This window comes from Ceratotherium simum, chromosome 5, assembly GCF_057802395.1.
Source record: "Ceratotherium simum simum isolate JZ-2026a chromosome 5, ASM5780239v1, whole genome shotgun sequence".
In the NCBI taxonomy this organism is placed as follows: domain Eukaryota; kingdom Metazoa; phylum Chordata; class Mammalia; order Perissodactyla; family Rhinocerotidae; genus Ceratotherium; species Ceratotherium simum.
In genome coordinates, this window is record NC_141904.1 from 65,687,674 (window position 1) to 65,711,573 (window position 23,900).

The 23,900-nt window shown below is 48.5% G+C and overlaps 1 protein-coding gene across 3 annotated transcripts in view; it reads right to left on the reverse strand.

The window, feature by feature from the left end:
* The window catches only part of LRIG1 (leucine rich repeats and immunoglobulin like domains 1), a 114,278-nt gene that overhangs the window by 46,450 nt on the left and 43,928 nt on the right, over positions 1-23,900 (reverse strand). For all 3 annotated transcript variants that reach the window (XM_087431297.1, XM_004419996.3, XM_087431298.1), the window contains exon 3: positions 20,494-20,568. In XM_087431297.1, coding sequence (XP_087287423.1) covers positions 20,494-20,568 — 75 coding nt within the window. The remainder of the gene's footprint in view (positions 1-20,493; positions 20,569-23,900) is intronic.

The following is a 23,900-nucleotide window of genomic DNA, read 5'->3' on the forward strand; positions in this document are numbered from 1 at the left end:
CTTGGTCCTCCCACCCATCGGCATATACACATCAAGCTGGAAGCTCAAGATGTGGAATGAAGAAACCTAGACACAGCCAAGGGTCAGCTACCATGGTTCTGTGAAGTCTAGGTTGACTCAACCCATGAATGATGGCAAACTATCAGGATCCAATCCAAACTACTAGGGTTCTGCATTCCATTTTAAGATGCACAAACAAAAACAAAAACAAAACCTTCTAAGGAAATGTACACTGTTGAGTGAAAGAAGCTAATCAGAAAAGGCTACCCGCTGTAGGAGTCCAATATGAGATATTCTGGAAAAGGCAAAATTATGGGGACAGTAAAAAAGATCAGTAGTTGCCAGGGGTTTGGGGGGAGACAGGGATGAATACGTGGCACAGAGCACAAGAGATTTTTAGGGCAATGAAATTATTCTGAATGACACTGATGGTGAACACATGTCATTAAACATTTGTGGAAGCCCATAGAACGTACAATACAAAACAGTGAACCCTAAAGTAAACTACAGGTTTAGTTAATAATTATGTATCAATATTGGCCCATCAATTGTAACAAATGTATCACACTAATGCAAAATGTTAATAACAGTGGAAACTGGAGGAGGGGGTATATGGGAAGTCTCTGTACTTTCTGCTCAATTTTTCTGTAAATCTAAAACTGCTCTGAAAGTCTATTAATTATAAACAGAACAAAACAAATCCTCCTCAAGTATTAAGCAGTCCTGGGGTCATTACATCATCAGAATGGATGCTGCACAGGGCTGGGATTTTTCAGCCAATCTTCTTCACTGCTGTCCCCTGAGCACCTGGAGCCATGCTTGGAACATAAGAGGCGCTCGACAATATTTGTTGAATAAACCAGTGAATTACAACTTGAGCTTAGTCTCCTATGTTCACCACCACGAACCGGAACCAAGGAATGTTATTCAGAAGGAAACACGGAGGCAAGACCAACCATCCAATTAAAAAGTTTAAAAAAATAAATTAAAGGTGTAACGTAGAATTAACTTTTTTAGGTAGGAAAGCTGACATGTCTAATAAAAGAAAATGTCTAATAAAATGGATTTTTAGGTTGACTGTCCATTTCCCCTAATTTAACACCAAACACGGACATTCATTGATTAGCCAGGGCTGGCAAGGGTGAGACCCTCTACTTATGCAGGGCTAACAATCCCTCCCCACGCCCAGCAGCAGCGAGGGGCAGCTCCGGCCCTAACCGAGTTCTCCATGTTCACACACCCCTCCCAAATTCCCTCTTGGCCACGGCGGAAAAGGATCCTGAGGAATTCAACCACGGGAGTTCCCATCAGACAGTGTTGACCCCAGGAAGCCCTATGAGCCACGTCTGGACTGCACGCCCCAGGGAGAAAGGCTGTGCCATTTTCACGCTGGCAGGGACTTCCAAGGGCTAGCCAACGCTTGGGAGTCAGTGACCATGGGGAGGAAACCTGTCCTGGCATCTGGGCAGGGCAGAGTGGCACCAAGTGGGGCCAGGAGATGGAAAGCCAGGAACAACGAGCCACTTCCACTCGAAATTCCCACGCACATATGGGCACCCATGGGTCAGAAAAGCCACAGTGTTTCTCTCGTCTGGTCAAGGCCAACACGGCTATGCAGCTCTTCCTCTTGGCGTTCTCTTCCCCCGAGGAATCGAGACAACCCTGCTTTTCTTCTCCTTTTTTCCCCTTCCCCTGGCAACCTGCTACCCTGCACACAGGCGGTATTCCTCCCCACCACACTGGAGCCCTCAGGGAAGGGGCCCTGCCTGGGAGTCTGCAGGGCACCAGGCTGTCAGGTCGCATAACATGGAACCACGAACCAGGCTCCAGCGCGGGGCCCACGGGCGCTGCGGGGCTGAACTGGACTCGCGGATTCTTTTCACTGCAATATTCAAGGTCCGTGTGTCTGCGCCTGTTCGGCTCGGCCCCTCGAGGGGAGCAGGGAGGAAAACCAGCTCGCCTAACAACAAGCTAGTAGCCCAGATTCTCCCAGACTCGAGGGGCTGAGCTACTGTTCCTGGCAAAGAAAGGTGGGCAATATGGGGAGATGGCAGTGATCAGGAACTCTTAAGGCCAGGCTCAACCCCTAGAAATTTTCACCCAGGGGTGTCTACACAGCCCCTCTTGGAGGATGTGAAGAAGCTGCAATGGGGTGTTCTCCTCAAATTGACGGCTCTACACCAAGTGGGTTAGGTGGGAAAGCCCCCTGCCCCCTGTCGTGTGACGTGACAGAGCTACTGTGTTGCACAGAGCAAGTTCTTTATGGAACTCCAAGTTCCATAAAGGCTGGTCAGCAGCTGGGGTGGGGCGACAGGAGGTCACCTAGATATCTAAGACCCACAGGCTTTGTCATCAATTACAGTGGTTTCTGCTCCTTGTAGACCTCACCAACCAGGACTTGAATAAATGGAACCACCAATGAGAAACAACACGGTGACCTTACTCCAAATTTCCAAATGAAATAAAACCTCCTCCTCCTGGCTGCCCTCCCATTTCAGCCTTGGGCACTGAGCGCCCGCAGAACTCACGCGCTCAGGACACTGTCCATGGCACAACGCTAAAGCACAGGCCGGATGCAGAGGTGACCAGTTCACACGACTGCCGCTCTCTCAAAGGTGTCGGCAGAACAAAGGTAGGAAACACTATCATTCGTTGCTCTCTAACCCAGTATGCTGATGATGGAATTTTTCCCCTCCTCCCTTTTGCATATTATTTTAATGTGCTTATCAATTACATAAAGAAATTAAAATGATATTTTACAAAGCAGTTAAAGCGACCTTAGACACTGAACTTTGGGGCCTGACCCTTGTGTGTGGAAACGCCTGGCCTGCATGACAGTCCCGAGGCGGAGGGCCTTCCAGGGTGAGCACAGCCAAGGGGCCTTTCCTCCAGGGGTGCCAGCAGGGCGGGGCCCCAAGGCCACCACACAGCCCCTGCACTCATTCGTCAGGGACCTGTTCATCCAGGCAGGGACGGCACGGGTTCCAGAGTCTTCTCTCGAACCCCCTGAACCCTGACATTCTCACGCACACAGCCTGCTCCAGGTGGCGAAAACTTCCAAGGGCCTTGTAGCTGGAGCCTGGAATGGAGCCCTGGGGGCCCCTGCACCCTCCAGAACTCGTTCCAGTGCTAGAGTCGGCTGCCCGGGGTAGCAGAACCTCCCAGGAAGCTCCCCCTTGCCGCTCAGCCACCAAGGAGGCACAGCACACTCCCTTTTCAGCAGAAACGGAGCAGGAGTAGCAGTAGCCGTAACAGCAGGAACATTGGTCACAAATCTAACATTGTGCTCGTGCTTACCAGGAGCCAGGCTGGCTGAGCCCACTTAACCCTCACTACAACCCAAGAGGTAGATACTACTACCATCCCCATTTTACAGACGGGGATGCTGAGGCATAGACAGGCTAATGCAGCAAGAAGCAGTGCAGCTGGGGCTGGAGCCCAGACAGGATTCCAGATCCCACAACCCTACTTGGTACATGGAACTGCCTCATAACAGAAGCAGGCAGCAGAAGCCCCGGGGAAAAGAGCTTCTCTTGACGGGACCCTGTGTCTCCCACCTCTTCTTGCCATCCACCAGGGCCACCCCACGAATCTGCGAGCTGAACAGAGGCAGGACCCGACTCTGCAGATGATGCAGAAGGGGCAAATCCCGCCTCGGGCCACTGCACATGACACCGCTCCCCTTCCACATGCACACCTGGGCCTCCCAGGCCCGCAGCCTGCAGCATGTCAGCGCACAGTCGCTGCAGGGCCCAGCCAGACCTCCCCTATTTATATGTAAGATGACTGGTGTGTCCCTAAATAAGTGAGTGAGAGCGGCTCTATTTCCTCAGGTGGTAAGTATGACAGGATGGAAGTGGGCATTCTCCAGGGAGCAGCAACTTGTTCATCCATCGTTCTCCACCATGCTAGAGAAGGCACCTGCTAATCCGATTCAGAGAGGGTAAGGCCCTCGTCTGGGGTCACTCAGCTAAGCAGCACGCAAGCCCAGGTAACTGCTGACTCCAGGCTGTGCTGTTTTCTGGAGGAACAGAGGCACAAGAAGCTTCATCAGACGGCCTGTGGCTCAGAGGACAGAGATGGGACTGTGGGTGCTGGGGTGCCCCTGAAATTCCCTCGAGGGCCACAGAAGGAACTCTCCCCTCTGCCGGCCACTGGCACGTTCCCCGCGCTTCCCATGCCAGCTTCCTGGCAGCTCTGCAGTTCCAGCAGAGGAGGAAGCTGCTTCAGCACTTGGCTGCGGCCTCCAAGACAAGATCCTCCCCCTCTGGGGAGTGATACCACTGATGTGCCTTTAAAAATAAAACCAGGCCTGCTTCCTGCCCCATCTGGAAGACTTTTGATCTCCTGATCATATGCTTTAGGATATCTCTTACCACGCACTTTCCCAAGCCTTCAGTGTGGATCTGCGTGCACTTTGGGAGGGGTAAGGATGTGGCTGGGTGGGATTAAGGAGCTGGCCCTTCAACGCAGTCCTTCTCATCCACCCTGAGCATGATAAGACCCGCTGCAACATCAAAGTGGCACCGTCCCCGCACCCCTTCTCTCCACCCCAGAACCACAGCATCCCCTAGTCTTGTCTGTTCTGGGTCCCCACAGGAGCCAACACTTGCTCTTTTTCTTTCTGGAAATCACAAGCTTCGATTTTCTTCTTTGCTTCAGGTTTTAAAAAACATATCATCATAGACCTAAATGTAAAACACAACTACAGTCTCAGAAAAAACATAGGAGAAAATCTTCAGGCTCTAAAGCTAGCAAGGTTCTTCGACTTGACACTAAAAGCGCAATCCAAAAATGGGAAAATTAATACATTGGACTTCACCACAATTAAAACATTTGCCTGGGAAAGAGCCTGTTAAGATGAAAAGATAAGCTACAGACGAGGAAAAAATATTTTCAAGCCACACATCCAACAAAGAACTAGTATCTAGAGTATACAAAGAACTCTCAAAACTCAACAGCCAAACACCAAACAATCCCATTAGAAAATGGGCAAAAGACACGAACAGACATTTCTCCAAAAGAATACACAGATGGCTAATACGTACAGGAAAGATGGTCAGCCTCAGCAACCATTAGGGAAATACTAATTAAAACCACAATGAGATATCACTACATACCTATTAAAATGCTTAAAATAAAAAAATACTGACAACACCAGACGCCAGCCAGGATGCAAGAACCAGCTCACTCACACATTGCTGGTGGGGAGGTAAGATGGTACAGCCACTCTGGAACAGCATAGCAGTTTCTTTAAAAACTCAACACACAACTACCATACAACGCAGCAATGAGACTACAGGGCATTTATCCCAGAGAAATAAACATTTATGTCTACACAAAAACTTGCGTATGACTGCTCATAGCAGCTTGATTCAGAACAGCCAAAATCTGGAAACACCCCAGATGTCCTTCAGTGGGTGAATGGTTAAATAACGTGTGGTATATCCATGCCATGGAATACTATTCTGCAATAAAAAGGAATGAACCACTGATACACACAGCAACCTAGATGAATCTCCAAAGAATTATGCTGACTGAAAAAAACCCAATCCCAAAAGGTTACATGCTATATGATCCCATTTATATAACATTCTTTAAATGAAAAATTATATATATGGAGAACATATTAGAGATTGCCAAGGGTGTGGGGACAGGAAGAGAATGGGTAAGGCTATAAAAGGCAACATGAGGGATCCCCGTGGGGATGGAAATGTTCTGTACCCTGACTGAATCAATGTCAATATCCTGGTTATGAAAAGTTTTACAAGACGTTATTAATGGAGAAAAGTGGGTTAAGGGTATACGAGGATCTTTCTACATTATTCTTTACAACTGCCTGTGAATCTACAATTATCTCAAAATAAAAAGTTTAATTAAAACAACAGTAAAACATGTCATGACATTCGTGGTGGAATCAAATAGAGGCCCTGGTGGAATTCACCTGGAATCTGACAGCCAACCTGCTCCCTCACTGGTCTCCAGCTTTTCCTTCAAACCAACAGAAGCTTACCCAGTATGACTCAGTTCTAAGAGCCAAGCACCAAATACTGCTGGCCTCTGGGATTTCTGAAATCTAGGGACAGGCAAGAGGTGTTTAATTACTTCCCACTGTTTAGGAAAGGACAGGGGCTTGGACTCCTGGTGAGAAAGGTGATAAAGCTGACAGATGACCACTGGTCCCTGCCTGCCATATCAGGAGTTGTCGTTCGGTTCCGTGTCCTCTAGCTGAGCCCCAGCACAACTTGGCCAAGCTGGCGGCAGACACAGGTCAGGCTTGCACTGCCAGACACGAGATTCCCAAAGCGTCATCCCTGGAGCACTAGCCTCGGGAGGAGTTCCATGAAAAGGGTTCTGGAAGGGCTGCATGGATCCTCCACCGGCTCTGGCAGACTTCCAAAGCAGGTCAGCAAAAGAAACGTGTTGATGGGGGCTTGAATAAAGATACCTTCCCATTTTGCTCGATTCTGCATTTGCTAAACTTAGAGGACCACAAGACCCTTTTTTCATGAAGCAATGTTAATATCTCACAGAACAACTGTTCTAGAGCGCTGATTTTATGAGGGAAACGCCACACTTCACCTGCTCATTACTAAAGGCTCTGACACGTCTTGTAGCAAAGAAGGCTGCTTACTTTTAACTGTGGGTTTTCTGAACCTTCCGATTATGGAAAAGTAGACAGGATGGGCTGGACACATGGAGGGATCTATAGTGATTGTCCATCTTCACTTTGGAGAAAGCCTTTCTCCAAACTATCGGCTGCCCCCTCACAGGGGAGCAGAGACCAGGAAAGCCCTTCTCCTGAAACACCTGTGCCAGGATAAGTGCAATTTCATATCTAAGCCAACCGAGGCTTGGAAAGCTGCTGTTGGGGAGCAGCAGGATGAGGATTCAGACCTGGACAAGGGGACCCCAGGGCTCGCACACCTCCCCTAGACCACAATGTCTCCCAGGGGGTAGTTTCCACTACGACTCTGTCTCCTGTAACATTTTGCCCAGGTTTTCAATAAATCAAGGAAAGGGGGGTGGTCTTATTTCTTGGCTGAGAAGAGCCACGCTGTCTAGCAGCCCTTAACAGATCATTTCTGTTATTACCATCCCAAATCTGTCCCTTTACCTTGACAATAAATGCCTAAAACTATCCAATATCTGCCCTATACTCCAGAATCGCTTATTCTTGGATTGACCCATTCATTTAGTCCTTCATTTATTCATTCATTCAAACATGTATGGGATGCCTATTCCGTGCGGGTGCTGTAAGAAAAAGGTAAATTTGACTGCGGTATGGTGTCCTCCTACCCCGTCCCTCAATGCCCGAAAAAGTGCATACTCCAGTCAAGGAGAAAGAGACACACAGATGTGACAGGAGCACTGACAGATGGGGACACAATGCTGCGGGGGACGAGGTCAGGAGAGGGACAGCCATTCCAGACCAAGGTGACAACATGAACAGGCATGGAACCCAGAGACATGGTCTGTGTGGGCTTCCATCATGTGTGGTTTGGAGTACAGTTCCAGGTAGGAAGCAGAGAGGCCAGGAAGAAAGGGAACCAGGGGCCAACTCGGAAAGAGCTGAGACTTGATCTCACAGGTGACGGGGGAAGCCACGAAAGGGTCTTTCTTTTTTTTTTTTTTTTTAACTTTTTTTTATTTATGTATTTTTTCCCCCAAAGCCCCAGTAGATAGTTGTATGTCATAGCTGCACATCCTTCTAGTTGCTGTATGTGGGACGCGGCCTCAGCATGGCCAGAGAAGCGGTGCGTCGGTGCACACCCGGGATCCGAACCCGGGCCGCCAGCAGCAGAGCGCACACACTTAACCGCTAAGCCACAGGGCTGGCCCGAAAGGGTCTTTCATTCATTTCTTCACCAAATACTGCAGGGCAACCAGGAGGCAGGCACCTCACTGGATGGTAGGTCTCAAGTAGGGAGTGATGAGGTCAGAGCTCTCTGGGGGTCATGTGGGGATGGAACAAGGAGAGGAAGAGAAGGGCCAAGTCTGGACGCCTTTGGAGCCGAGGACGTGAGGACCCTCTTTAGAGATGGGTTGCATGTCTCAGGTTTGGCAGTGGACAGGAGGAGCTGGCTAGGATGCTAACACCTGTACCATCTAAGCAGACTTCTCAACACGGGCACTCAGCAGGCCCACCAGACAGAACTTATAAGCATCTGAGCCTCCCACAAATGGTGGGTCACACACAACAACAGTTCTCAACTTGAGATGGACATCTGTTTCAAAGAACACACACGCCAGGCCCAACCCCAGATCTATAGGAGGGGAAGTAGCCATGTGTTTTCTTGACCCTGGTTAAGTGTGGCTGATATGGAACCAGGCCCCTTCCTTACAGATGAGGGAACAGAAGCCCCAAGAGTAGAGGTGACCTGTGAAAGATCCCATAGTGGGGTCTCTGGCAGAGGCAGAGCTGGAAACTGAGTGGCCAGACACTGGTTCCTCTCTGAACACTACTGACGCTGATGAGGTGGAGGCCTTGTGCACTCCAGGAAGGGATGCTCCCTCCCTGTTCCCAGGGTACCAGCACCCACCTCACTGCAGGCTGACTTGCATTCTGGGGTCAACAGGTAGGATGCACCTTGTTGGGTGATGTCTTGACAAGAGGACGGTGAGGGGACCTTCTCCTGCCAGCAGAGAAGTCACTCGCGCACCCTAAAATCCAGCTGGAGGTGGGCAAAGAATGGGCCAAGGTTCTCTAAAGGGCTAAAACGCCCACAAAGGAGCAGCCATATGAGAGGCAGGTGGGGCCCTCACCAATGTGCCTTCTCTTCCCAAGAAGAGAAGGCCACCCAGGCAGGGAGAGGAGGAAGCCGGGCCTCACCCAGGAAACTGATCTGATGTTGTCCGCAATATACAGCAGCACGTTGTTCCCTGAACCCACTTCCCTGGACAACTGACTGAGTCTCTCAGGAGCCAGAGCTCTTTTTAGGGGAACGAGGGAAAGCGAAGACAGGCATTCGACTCTTACTTGGAACCACGTACTTGCCAGAGAATCACCCAATCAGGGCTCTCGTTAACACAGCCTAGAGAATGAGGGAAGAGGGTCAGGGGCCAGCCCGGCCCATAAGGAGCCCCAGGCGGTGAAGGGGTTTATCGCTGCTGTGGGCAGGGCCGGGAGACGGGGCACCCCTGGAACGGCCGGTCCTCAATCCGACACCCAGAACCAAACAACAATTACGAGGCAGAAAAACTTCACTGTGCGCTGTTTTCCCGTTTATAAAAAAGAATATACTTAATGTGGAGAAAACGTCACATTCTCAAAAAGTCCAAAGGGATTTGTTTTCCCATTTCCAAATTCTAGTTACTCTTTGTGACTTATCGAAGGGTCTAATTCGAAACACAACCCTCACAAAATCCCATTATGTAATCACCCATCTCAATGTTAGCACCAGAATTTTGCTATATTACAACACAGCTTTTGGGTGGGATCAGGGAGGACCTTCACTTTCTATAGCAGATATTTACATACCATCCTTGTTTTGTTTTTTAAAGAAGAGCTAAGTCTTACTTTTGGAATTTTAAAGAAAAAGGTTTTTAAAGAGCCTAAAGTAAGTTTTACTTATCATTTGACTATGAAGAGGGTTTTTCTTTTTTTCACCATCATAATGGGACTTCTCTGGTTTACAGGTAGAATGCAAGTGCGAGATGGGTGGCCAGCTTTCAGGGGAAAGAAATGACCCAGATTAGGCTGCAAATCCAGTCAAGTTCTGTGATCACCAAATGAGGTGGTGGAGTCCCATCAGGCCCAACAGCCTTCCCCACACACCACAAAGGCAAAAGCAGTTTCTCAGTCATTTTTAAGTGGCTAACTTCACAGTATCCTCCAATTAAATCAGTGCTGAAGGAGGCAGTAACCCTCTAACAAGAACCCGCAGAATCCTAAGTGCTAAACTGAAGGTCAGCCGTAGTATTTATTTCCCCTCTGCCTGGAGAGAAAAAGAAACAGAAGAGGAGGAGCGGAGAGCAAGAGGATAGGGAGCCTGGGTATTTTAGGTGACAGGTATGCAAGGGAAGAGGACAAAATCTCTCACAAGCAATCACCCAGCTTGTGGCTCATGAAAACTTCTGGCTGCACACTGACATGACCTGCAGAGCTTTGAAAAACCCCAGTGCCTCTGCCCGCCGCCCCTCCCCAGCAGCCTTCAGCTTTGGATTTAATTGGCCTGGGATGTGTGTTTTATAAAGCTCCCCAGGTCATTCTACTGTGCAACCAAGGAGGAGAGGAGGCTCTGCTTAACCTCCTCAGGAGGGTTCTGCTGCACCTACCCAGGTAGAGGAGCAGGCAGCGAGAAGAGGGGGCTACCAACCCTACGGCTACTCTCAACAGCCCCGTGACAGGGACCAATATCTGAGGAAGCTAAGGACCCCCCCCCACACACACACACACAGATGGAGATTATCTACAGACTTCAACTGGTTCACAAGACAGCGAGCCGTAAGGGGTACCTGCAAGTGAGATCTGTTTTTAGGGGATGTCAGTAGCCTCTGCTCCATCTCTGGGCCTCTCCGCTCAGCATGGAGAACACCTAACCCCCTCGGAACACAGCAGCAAAGCAAGGCCAGCTGCACCCACACCCGGAGGGTGCTCAATGGAAAGTGGTCAGTGGTAAAGCAGTGTCTATTTACCACTGGGTGCACGTTCACTGGACACCACACACAGTACTGAGGACAGTGTATGTAGTATTTAGTGCAGCCTCACAGCCCGCTGTGTCTGCAAACCTCACTGTATAAGTGAGCAAACTGAGGCCCAGGAGAACACAGCCCTGTGATGCAGGAACCAATGTCAGGTGAAGAGATCCATGCGCACCCACATTTTTCCTACAGCTACCCGGTCTTCACAAACTCATTTCCCAGCAGCCCTCCCCATATCCCTCCTCAAAGATAAACTATTTCTTAGGCCCCAGAGACTCTACAACCACACCAGCTGAGCAGAGACCAGGGGCCCCTAGAGAGGACCCCCTGAGAATGCCACGTGGGTGCATCCTACACCCCTGCCCTCCTCCGAAGCACACATTTTCATCTGGCTGAATGAGCTGGGAAGAAAGCAGCACAAATTGGCACCTTTATCTCAGCTGTTTGGGTTTGAAAGGCATCCAGGAAGTGAGGAAACGGCGGAGGAATCCGCCTTGAAGTGATGTCTTGGAGGGCAGATAGCCGCCATCCGAGAAGCTGCTGGCACAACTGATCCACAAGTCCGGACTCTGCAGAGACCTGACAGCAAGACAGTTTTCCCTCACTGTGCCCTTAAAAGACGGATGACCGTAACCAGCTCAGAACAGCTAACCTGTGGGTGTGATCAAGAGGTGAGGGGAGGGTCAGCCTGATCTTCAGGGCAGAAGCACTTACTGGTCCTCTGTCTCAGTTAATGGAAACCACACCGTGGGCTGCCCAAAGTCAGTTCACCTGAGGGCAACGCTGCAGAGGCACCCACTCCACTGGAAGAGGTGCCTTTGCCTGGGGAAGAGCCTCTCGGCCGCACCCCAGAGCAACACCACAGCCCTTTGGCCACAGTCCCGAAGCTTCCCCTCAACACAATTTGATATGTCAGCACTTGAAATAACAAGACCCTTCCAGGCTCCCAGACTACGTACTTCCACGTACACAGTGAGCACAAACCCCAGAAGTGGAGAGAAATGAGATCACAACCCACCTTTGCCACTTCCTGTGTGACCTCAGGTGTTTCTTGCGCTCTCTGTGCCTCCGGTGCCTCATCTATAAAATGCACTTAACAACAGACCTTTTGTCTCCTGGGACTACAGAGGCGATTCCATGAGATTAGGCCTGAGAAGGTAGGGAGAGCAACGCCAGCCAACATTAGTGTACCCCACACACTGGCCAATGCAATTTTTCATCTCGAAAGCCTGAACCAAACGAGATGGCCAATGTTTTGACCACTTTTGAACTACAAAAAACGGCAACTGTGTATGCCTCAACTCAATACACTGAGTAAACTATTCTATCTTGAAACACCCTCGCCTTTGAACCAGCAGGGTGAATCGAACATTCCCTCCGTATCGCCCAACAATGACAGGCCTTATGAAAGGAAGGCCCGGCATAAATGCAAACACATTTCTTCCACTTGGGCTATAAAAGCTGAAAATGGCTCCCAGGTGTGAGCAGACACAATAGGCCCTGCCTTCCCTGCAAGGTCACCATGCGGGGCAAAGTCGAGCCAGCCATTTTTGGATTAGGTGCACACGCTCATGAGGCTTCCCCAGAGGTAGGTGGATTACAGAGGCCACCTGCAGGAAGTGGGCGAGGGGGAGGGGGAGGAGGAAATGGTCCCAGTTGGAAGGAGACTGTTGATATGGGCAGGGGCCAGCTCCTTTCACACAGGAGATTGTGCAACCGACAGGCTCCACTCCCTGGGCCAGTTCACAGAGCCCTGGAAGGTGTTGTGCACCCACTGCTGGAGCAGGGAGGTGCCTCCCTCCAAGAGCATCCCGGCTTCACCAGCATCCCTATCCCCACTGGCTCTCGGACTACATTTAAGGCTTACATGGTTGGCAGAAAAAATTTGGGTGGGGGGCACACACACAACAAAAGCCAACTCTCAGCAACAGAACTTACGCTACCGAGTTCCCAAAGAGGGCAGTGACCTCCTTGAACGAGTTCCTATTCCACCGGCTCTCCCCTTCCTCAGCTCCCCAGACCCCACAGCTGGTGTTCGCTTCACCTTCTCAGCAAATGACTTACAGATGTGCGGCTCATCTGGCTGCCTCACCACCCCCACTCAGAGAAAGAAAAAAAAAAGAAAGGAGAAGGAAAATGACAAGTCACGACTGTGGGTAATTTGGCAGGCTCGCGGCGGAGGCCACAGGGGCTCCTTTCCCAGCGAAGGGCTCATTTAGACTCTGGGCAAGAGGCAGTCTGCACTACAGAACCCCTGCGAAGCTTCCGGCACAGAGAGCTGCTTTCTTTGTAAATTGGGTGTTTAATCCTCTATTCTGAGGCTCGTTGGTGGTATCCCGCATCTGATGAGGCTGCGGTTCTAAGAACCAGGGGTCCCGCTCTGCCTCCCCACAGAAGCTTGCCGGCTCTTCATTCAGCCTGCCCGTTGACCAAGGAAAAACATGGGGAGGGGAGCAAACAGGCCTTAAAATGGAACTAGCCATGTCCTATTAGTACTCCTCCCAGTACCCACTGTGGTGGCCGAGCAGACGGGGTGCTCCATCTGACGCCTGTAACTTACGCTCACTTGTAGGGGGAGAGAAAGGAGGTCCACACAAGGGAAGCCTCAGCTACAATGTCACTTTGCCTGGGAACCTTCCCTGTCTTGCACTCCATCAGTGACAGCTGTGAGAAGCCCCTTAGACACTCCCCAGCCCTGCCTGTATTACACCTGTCTGTTTACCCGTCTTTCTCTGCAGCGAGACTGCCGGTTCCTCGAGGGCAGGAGCTCCGGTCCACAGGGCATGTGTGTTCACACTGGGCTTCACGCGGGGCACACGCCCACACAACTCACAGCGGCCTCAGCAGCCTTGCACATGAACCACTCTGGGCTTCCTCCGCTTTCCTTTCATCTCTTTTGCCCACTGACGGCCAGTGGCAGAAGGCCGGGAAAACAGGAGGTGAGTAACCAGATCATAAACAACACAGGTGGGGGGCAGGTGTGGGCTCTGAGTTTTAACTCCCCCATTAGGGCACGGGAGGACTGCCCACTTTTCAGACCTTTTAACTTCCACCTGGAACAAAGCGGTACCATTCAAGTCTTAGGCAAGGGCAAAGATTTATCTGATAATAGTGACTGATAATCAGCAGGAAGGTAAGTGGCGCTAAAGTCGACTCCCTGCAGCGTCTCCTCCTGCCCAGGGAGGCAGGGCTGTAAGGAGAGCCGTTAATACCCACACATTGAGGTAATAACAGGTCTCCTGCAGGCCTGGCTGTTCATGAAGGCTCCCTGCCTCTGTAGTAACTGGGGAAGGTCTGCTCACCAATAAACAGCAAATTAAGCAGAGACAAATTTATAACAGCCGCGGGCCTCAAACCGGCAGCCACAGCAGATCTGTTCCGCCCATGCTCACTCAGTGCCCACTGCCCCTGGCACTTTCCTCAGAAGTAAATGCCTTATCAGGGCTTTTGAGCCCCACTGTCCTAAACGAATGCCTCCTGCCACACCAGTGACATTGTCTAAACAATTTACTGCCCTCCAAAAGCCAAGCAGCTTGGTAAGGACTCCACACACGAGCACTGGGGCTCCCCCCATCCCTATATAAGCGCAGGCAGTGGTGCCAAAGAGGGGGTCCCCAGACCAGCAGCATCAGCATCACCTGGGAACTCGTGAGCAAAGCAAATCCTTTAGTCTCATCCTAGACCTGCCTGACTAGAAACCGGGGCTGGGGCCCAGCCATCTGGGTCTCAGCAAGCCTTCCAGGTGATTCTGACAGAGGGTCGAGTTGGAGAACCTCATAGGTGAACATCACAGGTGATGGGGAAGCCATGATCTCCCAGGGGAATGGGTGTGGCGTTCTATCCAGAGGAAAGATTCCATTCACACCAACAAAATCTGAGCAAGAACATGAGCACGTCTCTGAAGACGCAGAAGAGGAACTGCAGCCCCCATTTTATGTACATTCTTCTGTGGTGCTGTTTTCTGACTAGGACTGTAGCTTCCCTTTAGAGTCTGGGAACCCAACTGGCCACTGGCTGCTCCAGGAACAAAGACATTCACTTAAAACTCGACGTAGGGCTTTTTAAACACAGCCTCGTCCACAGTTTCTTCCTGAAGTGTTTCAGTCCCTATTAATTCCACACTCTTGATAACAGTACATAAAAAGACTCAGAGCAAATAAGATACCAACTGCCTGGATAGGGTTTACTTTTACACGGACACCCATGTCAACTGGCCTTCCTTCACCAGCAAGGCTAACCTGGGTTCTGAGGTGGAGGAAGCCTCTCTGTAGCAGAATGGGGAGTCATCTGCCCATTTCCACATTTTCTCCCTATCAAACTTGATTAAGTCCACTCTTAACCTGATGATTCATGGATGTTCTAGCAAATTCCTCCACAGGAAGAACGGATAATCCTTTACCTTGGGGAGAACTGCCATATCCACCTCACCTTGTATACAGACCTACAGTCGCCACAAGTCCAGCTACGTGTCAATACACGAAGAGCTTCACTGTCTGAGGTTACCATGCAACGTTTTGAGACCAACTCTTATTTCATACGTATGGGGATAAACATCTTGTGTAAAAAAAGATTTGAACATCAATTCTCTATTATGTCTACAAGTGATGACCTTCCTCCAGGTCATGCAATATCAAGAAAGTTTTAAGGCCAGCTAAGTGAGGCGAAAGGCAAGGGGCCACAACCAACTCCTTAGGGGGAGAATAAATCTGCCCTCCACACCCCCCAACACACACAGACACACATATACACCTGTAGGAATGCCAGCCAACTATTTATTACTCAGTGTAATTTCACCTGTGCTTCACACCTGATATTAACAGCCTTAGCTCAGGTCCCGAGGCCCTGCCTAATTTTCCCAAGGTGAGTTCTGTGTCCCTTTCTCCCTGGTGTCCAGGCTGGGCCCTCTGAGGGACTAATTCCTCTCCCCAGCCCTGAGCAGCAGCAGCCAGATCATCACCGCCTCCCCTCCACACCTGCTCTTGAATAGAGCTTTAATGTGAATTGATCTTCCCATTAACGAGCCTGTAAAGAAGATTGATCTGGCCCCGCTTTTTTCTAGACGGTTTGCTAGGCACACCGAGAGTTAAGTATTGTTATTGATTTTACTTCCCCAGCACACTCAGCCTGAGAAGAGGCTCCATCCTTCACGGCCTCCCCGGGCTCCCTCAACTCCACCCAGGGCTCCTTCCACTGAACTCGCTCTGACTGGGGTCACAGACAGGACACCAGCTTTCATTCCTTCCAGGTTTTATTCTCCGGAAGTTACATTAAAGAGATGTTAACTATTCCATCCCGTTTACCTAATCAGTTTTTCTTCAGCTAAGAGGTCACAGCAAAATATATAACCGTGTGGTTAAATTGCGCTTTGATATTTTTATTTAAATTAGTCATATTCTGTGTCTCCAAGGTACACTTGCTAACATGAGAGAAAAATTTGTTCCTCAAAAAAAAAATTAGTTTTCAGATTTGTGATTGCCAGGGGGCTGGGGGGAAGGGGACAGGGGATGTGACTGCTTAAGGGGTATGGGATGTTTCTGGGGGTGATGACAATGTTCTGGAATTAGACAGTGGTGATGGTTGCACAACACTGAGAATGTACTAAAAGCCACTGAACTGTACACTTTAAAATTCTTAAGAGTTTTATGTTAATTTTATCTCAATAAAAAAAACAGTTTTCAAAAAACTTTTTTTCAAGATTAGAAGTAAAAGGTGTTTCAATGTGTTTTCCAACACAACCTAAACCTAAGAGATTTTAATAGTACTATTACAAAGCCACAAGGAATTGTGTGCAACTCATCTTTGCCCAACTTTCTCATCTGCTCTGGGCCAAAGGCATGGGGAGACTGAATGACAAGGCATGGGGAAGGGAGAGGGTCTAAAACCCTCCGACTGGAAAAGCAGTTATGTGGACAAAGCCAAGGGCCATATGGGAAACATGCTTCAGCCAATAAACAGGAGACTAAGCACTGCCCTCCTTTAAAACTGAAGTCAATTTCACAGCAAGCTTTTTCACTCCCAGGACTGAAAAAAATCCAACCATTTCCACTGTAACCAACCTCCTCAATGACAGAAGTGCAGTAACACTACAGGAAAAGCGGAAATTTTTCCTCCCCAGAAATGTCACTTACGCATCACCCAAAATTACTGTTGCCGTGGGAATCGTAACTTGAGTTTCCTGGACTTCAAATTAAAAAAAAGAAATCTCAAACGTGAAAATCTATCGGTAGATTTTGCCCCCAATTAACAAAAGTCCATTGCTTTTTCTGAGAACTATTTTATCAAATTAGCTCCCTCACTCCAACGCAATCCTATTAAAAGCTTTCTTTGAGTTTAATGGTTTCTTGTTATTAACAACAAATGGCTTTGGCATTATCCTCAGAACATTATGCAAATAAATCTGCTTTCTGACAAATACTTTAATTAGATTCTTTCAATCAGAAAATATCAACCAATTGAAACTTTACTGAATGACTCCAATTCCCAAAATGGTGGAAAACTGTTTTGAAGCCCCGATAGTAAAGCCAGATGTGAAACAGATCTTTTCCCACGAGCCCCTCCCAACTGTGACCCCCAGCAAAGGAGGGCCCTAGTGTCTGAGGGATCCGAGCACTGTCGTGAGAGCAAGGAGCCAGGAAACCAAACAGAGATGAAGAGCCAACTTCCAGAGGAAAAGAAAACCTAGAGGCAAAAGTCCGTAATTACAGGTGTCTGAGCTGAAAACCACAAACCCGCTACTTCTGCTGACAGAATAGAGCAGTAGTGGCTACAGGGCAGTGGGGCAAGGACTTCTTTTGTGACAATATTGCCCGTGCTCTCAGTTTCCAGGTCACAGAAGGAATATGAAAGCTGCAAGGGTACTTTTACCATCTGTTTCACCCCTTCATTCGACAAATGAGACAAAGGCGATGTGTCCCAGGTCCCAACAGCATCAGAGACACAGCTGGCTATATGCCTGCTCCACCGTTTTCCGCGAGGCACCTGCCTATGAACTTGTCCTAAGAAAGCTGTCCTGGCTCCTCTAACTCAGAGGGCCTCAGTCATCTATTCCCTTTGCACATACTGATGCTTTTTCTCATCTTCCTCCTGCCCACAAAGGGGAGATGAGATGGGAATAAGAATTTGGAGACTAAGAACTATCAATGTGAACATTTATTGAGCTAACTGACCTACCACATTTTCAGACAACGTGTCAGAGTCTTCCCCCATGTGATGGCAGTGAATCCTCATGAGGTCACTCTGGGACGGCCTCTGGGCTCCAACTGCAGGGGCACAGAAGGCACCTACTAAATGTTCGTTCAACATGTGACACCTTTTAATTTTAAAGTTCTGGAAAGCCACAGACACATCAGCAAAACATGCTCTTCGAAGCCTGAACGATTGGACCACCATGTGGACAGAGATGCTAAGCACTTGGTCTTCGTAGGTCAGAGTGGGAAAGTAATGGTCATCACTGCCCACTCTGTTATCTTCTCCTCGGTCCTTTGCAGGATCCACTTGGGAAATACAGAAAAGCATGAAGGATGATAGCACAATTGTCTATAATCCTGCTATCCAGATGTCATGCTGCTAACCTAACTTTGTAGGCACTAAATCCAGGCAGCCGGTCTAAGATCGGGGAACAAAGGCCCCTCAGAGAAAAGGAAGATAAAGACCCTTCAGTTTCTGTAGTTTCAGAGAAATCATTGACCAAGTCAGATGGAGCCCAGCTTCAGGCCAAAGAAGTGGCTGCCAATGCTAACCTGCATTTTCCAAACTGAATCAAAACTGGGAGGAGTGTTTTTTTTTTTTCCCCTCTGCTTTACATATTTTAACGCTGTCTAATGGAATAGCAGGAACAAGGCCAACCAGCCCCACTGCTCCGGGCACTCGGGCCAAGGAACAGAAATGTATTTTTAGTCAGTAGAGCAAGGCGAGATTCAAAGTGCCACAGGCCCTCAGGGCAAGCTGGGGGTCCTGCCCGTCTCTGGCACCGAGTGGTTCCAAGTCACCTGCCACACTCCTGCACCCAGTGCGTGGGGGGAGATAAAGGAGCGATGCACAGGCATTTGTGTCCAGTCTCAGTTCCAACTCTCGACTTTGGAACTTACAGGAACTCAGGCAGCCTCGGTTTCCTGTCTCGTAACACAAAGATGTTCTCTGTGGCCCTGGATACCCAACCAAGAGCAAGGGGAGGGAAAGCAGTGCTTCTCAAATGTGAATGAGCAGGCCAATGGCCAGGACACCTTGTTAAAGCAGCTTCTGATCCAGCAGGGCTGGGATGAGGCCTGAGGTTGTGCGTTTCTAACAAGGTCAGCACTGGTATGACACTGCTGGTCCATGAACCGTACTTTAAGTAGCAAGGTGTTCAAAGCATCTTCAAGTGCTTTGCTTTACGAACAGACAAGGGATTATCACATCCCTAATTAGCCTCAGGTAAAGCAAACTCATTTAATTTAGCTAGCAACATTAAACACCTTCCAGATGCTGGACACACAAGCCTGATGGGTACAAAAATCAGACCCTGCCTGTCCATCTTGGGACAAAGGGCCACAACCTCTGTTCAGCACTTCACAGGAACAAGGACTGACTCACAAATCCTGTGGCCCTAAAGGTGAGATCAGGCCAAGGCCCAAGGGGCCGTGCGACAACTAGCCACCAGCCAGAAGCAGCAGCCACCATCTGTCAAACACCCCTGTGTCGGTGCATGATGTCAGGAGCTTCATATACATTCCACTTCTCTGGAACCTCAGCCTCACTTTTCCCCACGTGTAAAACAGGTCAAGAACACATTCCGTAAATGAGGAAAATGAGGTTCAGAGAGATGAAGTTGTCTGTCTGGGCCACAGAGCCGGGCCACAATTCTAAAGCCTTGCTCTCCCAACCCCACAACGCCTTCAAAAGGGTTAAGCTGAGACCGTGTTTCGCAAGGACGGAGCACCTCCTGAACACAGGGCCTGTTGCCAGCAAAAACCGGAGACCTGCAAGCTACACCAGCAATCAATGGATGGCGCCTTCCTGCCAAGTCCCTCTGCTCAGCCTGCAGAGCCTCAGTGTCAAGAAAAGATACATACAGGTGAGCAAACGAGTTACAACACCAGCAAAATAAAAGTATGCAGCACTGGAACGGAAACAGGAAATCCAGCATGAAGAGGGAGGTACTCTGCTGAGGAAGTTGCCAATAAAATCTGGTCGAGAAAATTGTTGGACTCACAACTGGTTTATCTGGAAAGACCTCTGGGCGAGTAGCACCTCCACCTGACTGCTGAAGAAGTGGGGGTCACTCAGGGTGCTCAACTCTCCAGCAAAGGCTCCTAACAGCTCCAACGTAACAGCCCCCATGGCTTCTTTCCTCTCTTTTTCATTTAAGTCCCTTTACACCCTTTTTCACTTCCAGTGTACCGTCTAACACTTGACCATGACATCAAATCCCTTACTTTTATGTTGATTTCAGGGGCCTAGGGGTATTTTCTTTTTTAAAGCCATAAAAGTGAAGTGAGTCACGTTACCAAATTCATTGGCACAAAGATGAGCTTACTGTCTTATAATTCACACACCTTCCTTTAAATCCAGTTTATTCACCCAAATTGCAGCTTAACCTCTAGGAGCAAAAAATTTAAATTTATTTACCTCTAGGCATTAAAAAGACGAACTTCCCCCTCAAATGAGAGATGAGGCAAAACTTCCAGGTTTTGATTCTACAAACCCCAAAAGAGCAAGCAAGGCATCTGTCATGATCATTAGGGCTACGTGAAGAAAGGCTGCTCTTCACCAGCAAGCACGGGAACACGAGTCTTCCTGCCACCCGATGTCAGTAAGATAATACCACGGCCTTACCACACTGCCCAGGATCCCCCAAATGGCACCACTTACAGAAAGAGAGAGACAATGTGAGATGAGGCAGCACCCAGCGATGGTATGGCTGTCAACTCATTGTTATTGAGGTACCTGTAAGAAGAAGAAATTAATCATTTAAATAATTTGCATTCATAGTTTGAAGTCATATACATACAAGGGAAATCAAAAACACAGGGTTGAGTTGGCCATGGTAAGACTATATTGTAATGCTGAATAAAAGATAAAGAATTTACAAGCGAGTTCTTAAAGGGAGAGAAGTCATGGGAGGTCACATAAACTAACCATTTTTCACACCTGTGATTTAGAAACAAACACTCAGGGGGTGTCTCCCATCTAGCCCAGAAATCAAGACTAACAAGGAACAGCGACCAAGGCCAAGATGCACGGTGCCAAACAAAAGCACCCCAAGACTATCAAGGGAGAGCTCTTTGTGGGCTGAAACAGTCAAAAAAGGATTTAGGGAGGAAAGCCCATCCCCTCCTGGTTGTTTTGAAGTGTCTGTGACAAGGTGATCTGTGAACCACAGCTCTGTCCTTGGCAAAGGGCAACTTGTTTGGACCCAGAGCCAGAGACTCATGCAGGCACGTTGAGTTCTGAAGGACCTGGAACACGTGGAGCAATTGTTCCAATGCCTCATCTGTGAAATAACAAGGGAGCTGGACTTGGAGATGCTCATCTATTTGAGATTCCAATTTCTTCGAATTCTGATGAAGCCTCCAGACACGTTTTCCAGGAATACATACATACGGACACACACTTTTGCATGTAGACTATTTTGAAAATCCTCTGCAGACCAGAGATGTTTTCCAAGCTCCCTTCCCGCTCGAACATTCTAAATCTGTATTTCCATAGTTCATCTCTCTTAATGGAAGGGGAAGCCCGCGAACCAAAACACAGCTTGCCTGGTCTGCCCCCAGAGGCTTTGCAATCTGGCCTCCTTACATGGACATGTATTTCCAAATCTGGGAAGAGAATCCAAAATCAGACTTGCGAAGTGAGCCCAACAGTCCTTAAGAAAGCCAAAGCACAGTGATCAGGCTTTCTGCTGGGTGATGAGTTGGAAAGAAATTCTGAGATGCAGAATCAAGGGGATAAAGCTGGGTTATCTTATTCTCCTTTTTTTAAGAGTATGTCTTACATAGAGCATCTTGTTACTGTTTGAAGACAAGGCCACTGAAATGACAGCTGTATTCATACAAGTATACAGCTAGCATTTGCTTGAATAGAATAATCTGGTTGTGTGCCATCTTTTATAGAAAATGAATAGTAAAAAAAAAGAGGAAAAGGCCTTGAGTTATCCCATTTGCTTTCTTCAGTGCCAAAGCCAGTTAGAGATGAAGCTTGGCAATTACTGGGCCGTGGGACACAGAATGTCTGTTTCAATAGCTTCATGACTGAAGCATCTGGCAGAGAGAAAGCAGATCCGTATCATGCGGCAAATCCTCTCTCCACTTAAAGGGCCCTTGTTTGTGTGTTGAAATAGACAACTAATTACTTTAACAGTCTCTTATCTGTCTGCTCCCTAAATCAAATTGTTTCTGCTTCACCTTTTCCCTCTCCAAACCCGCTGTGATCCATTTCTCATGTGGGCACAGAGATACTAAAAACTCTCCATCAGTCTGAATCTCTACTAATAAATTTTCATAGTACCATCAAGGTACTTATTACTAGAAGAGACCTTCAGATCTTATCAGAGCAAGAAAATCTAAGGTCTAAGACCTGCTGCCAATAAGGCAGCTTGCTTAAGAACTCTTCATTTCTTAGAGATTTTTTCTAAAACACGGATGATGGTGGTAATAATACTAATAATAGCAGGAGCTAACTTTGTGAGGGCATACTGTGTGCCAGGCACAGCTCTGAGAGTTTTTCAGTGTATGAAGTCATCTTTAGACTCCTAGGAGGCAAGTCCCATGAACATTTCCCTTGTACCAATGAGAAACTGAATCACTGAGATGTTAAGTGATTTGACCAAGGTCCCCTGCAGTAAGTGGCAGTGGCCCAGAGAGTCTGAGTTCTTACCCATTACCCTCCATTTCTTTATAATACAGCATCAACTCCACATGTGCTACGTAAGTTCATCGTTACAACTCCGACTTAGGTACCAGGAACAACTACTGTTCCCTGCCTTATAGGTAAGCTCTCTAAATCAAGTTCCGGTTTAAGTCACTAGCCTAGGACCACACAACCAGAGAGCTGCAGAGACCCAGGTAAACCCAAGTACGACTGCGAATCACAGGAGAGCCACAGGTGAAATCAAGGCCAGCGAGCTGGAAAGCTCACAACCCCTTAGGCAACATGTAGTAGTGTTTCAGCTTGCGTAGGATCTGACTTGATTTTAAACCTGAAACAAATAGCATGGACTTCTCCGCAGGGGAACTTTTGCTGAATGAGCTTGGTCTCAGGCCAGCTCTGCTGCACACACGACAAACTGTACCACCCAATTTCACAGAAATAAATGAACAAGGAAAAGGGGCATCATGATAATATTTCAAATCTTGACAAAACTGCTGAAAGCAGAGTGTACGGGGCAGTGGACCAGTGTTGAAGATAAACGGGGCATTTTACGCCTGGATCAGCAGCCCCGAGTCAACAGGGTGAGGCAGAAATCGCAGGCTCAGACCTCACAGCGCTGCTTGATCTATGACGAGGACAGTTGGAGCCCAAAGGAGAAGAAATGCATGGCCAGCTTACTTGTCGATCACGCCTACGTAAAAAGAACTGCTAGCTCAACGTAAGCCTGTTAGCTCCACCAGTGTCGGCTATCTCTTGTTCGCTGTCTCCTGTTGAAGCGAGAATACTGTCCTCAGAAGGCAATGGAGGCTCATCTCGCTGAGACACGACCAACTTGCCAGCCTGAAATAGAGACTGGTCAAAAATAGCACAGCCAGAGCTTGGAGAGAAAGGGCCCTCGGGAAGTTTAGCACAGTCTCCACGAATAAGGCAACTGTAGGAATGCAGGATAGTGTTTGATGAAATCTTCTGAATATCTAGGGCTGTGCAGTCTTCCACCCTTCACACTCCCCCCATACCTACTTCCATCCAAGGCGCTAACAATCGCTCTAAAATGTCTGGCTTCTATAACTGAACCTTTTCCTGGTGATTCAGGACCAAGAAGCGCCCCAGATGCATCAGATCGTGGACTGTGGCCCAAGCCTGGAGCTAAGAGAGGTGTGACTAAGGCAAGTGGGGCTGCATGGCCTGCCTGAGCCCAGGGAAGCACCTGGAGCTGGGCCTTCTGGGCCCTCAGCTCTCTCTCTCCCAAGCTTCCATTTGCTTGGCTTGGTTAAAGGAAGTTTTTACGTTTTGCAAGATGCAAAATGTTAAAAAGGACGTTTCAGAGTACTTTATTATTACTATCACAATCAAATTAGGCTTCAACAATGAAAAACACACCCAAAGAGTAATTTTGGGTTACAGCGCTT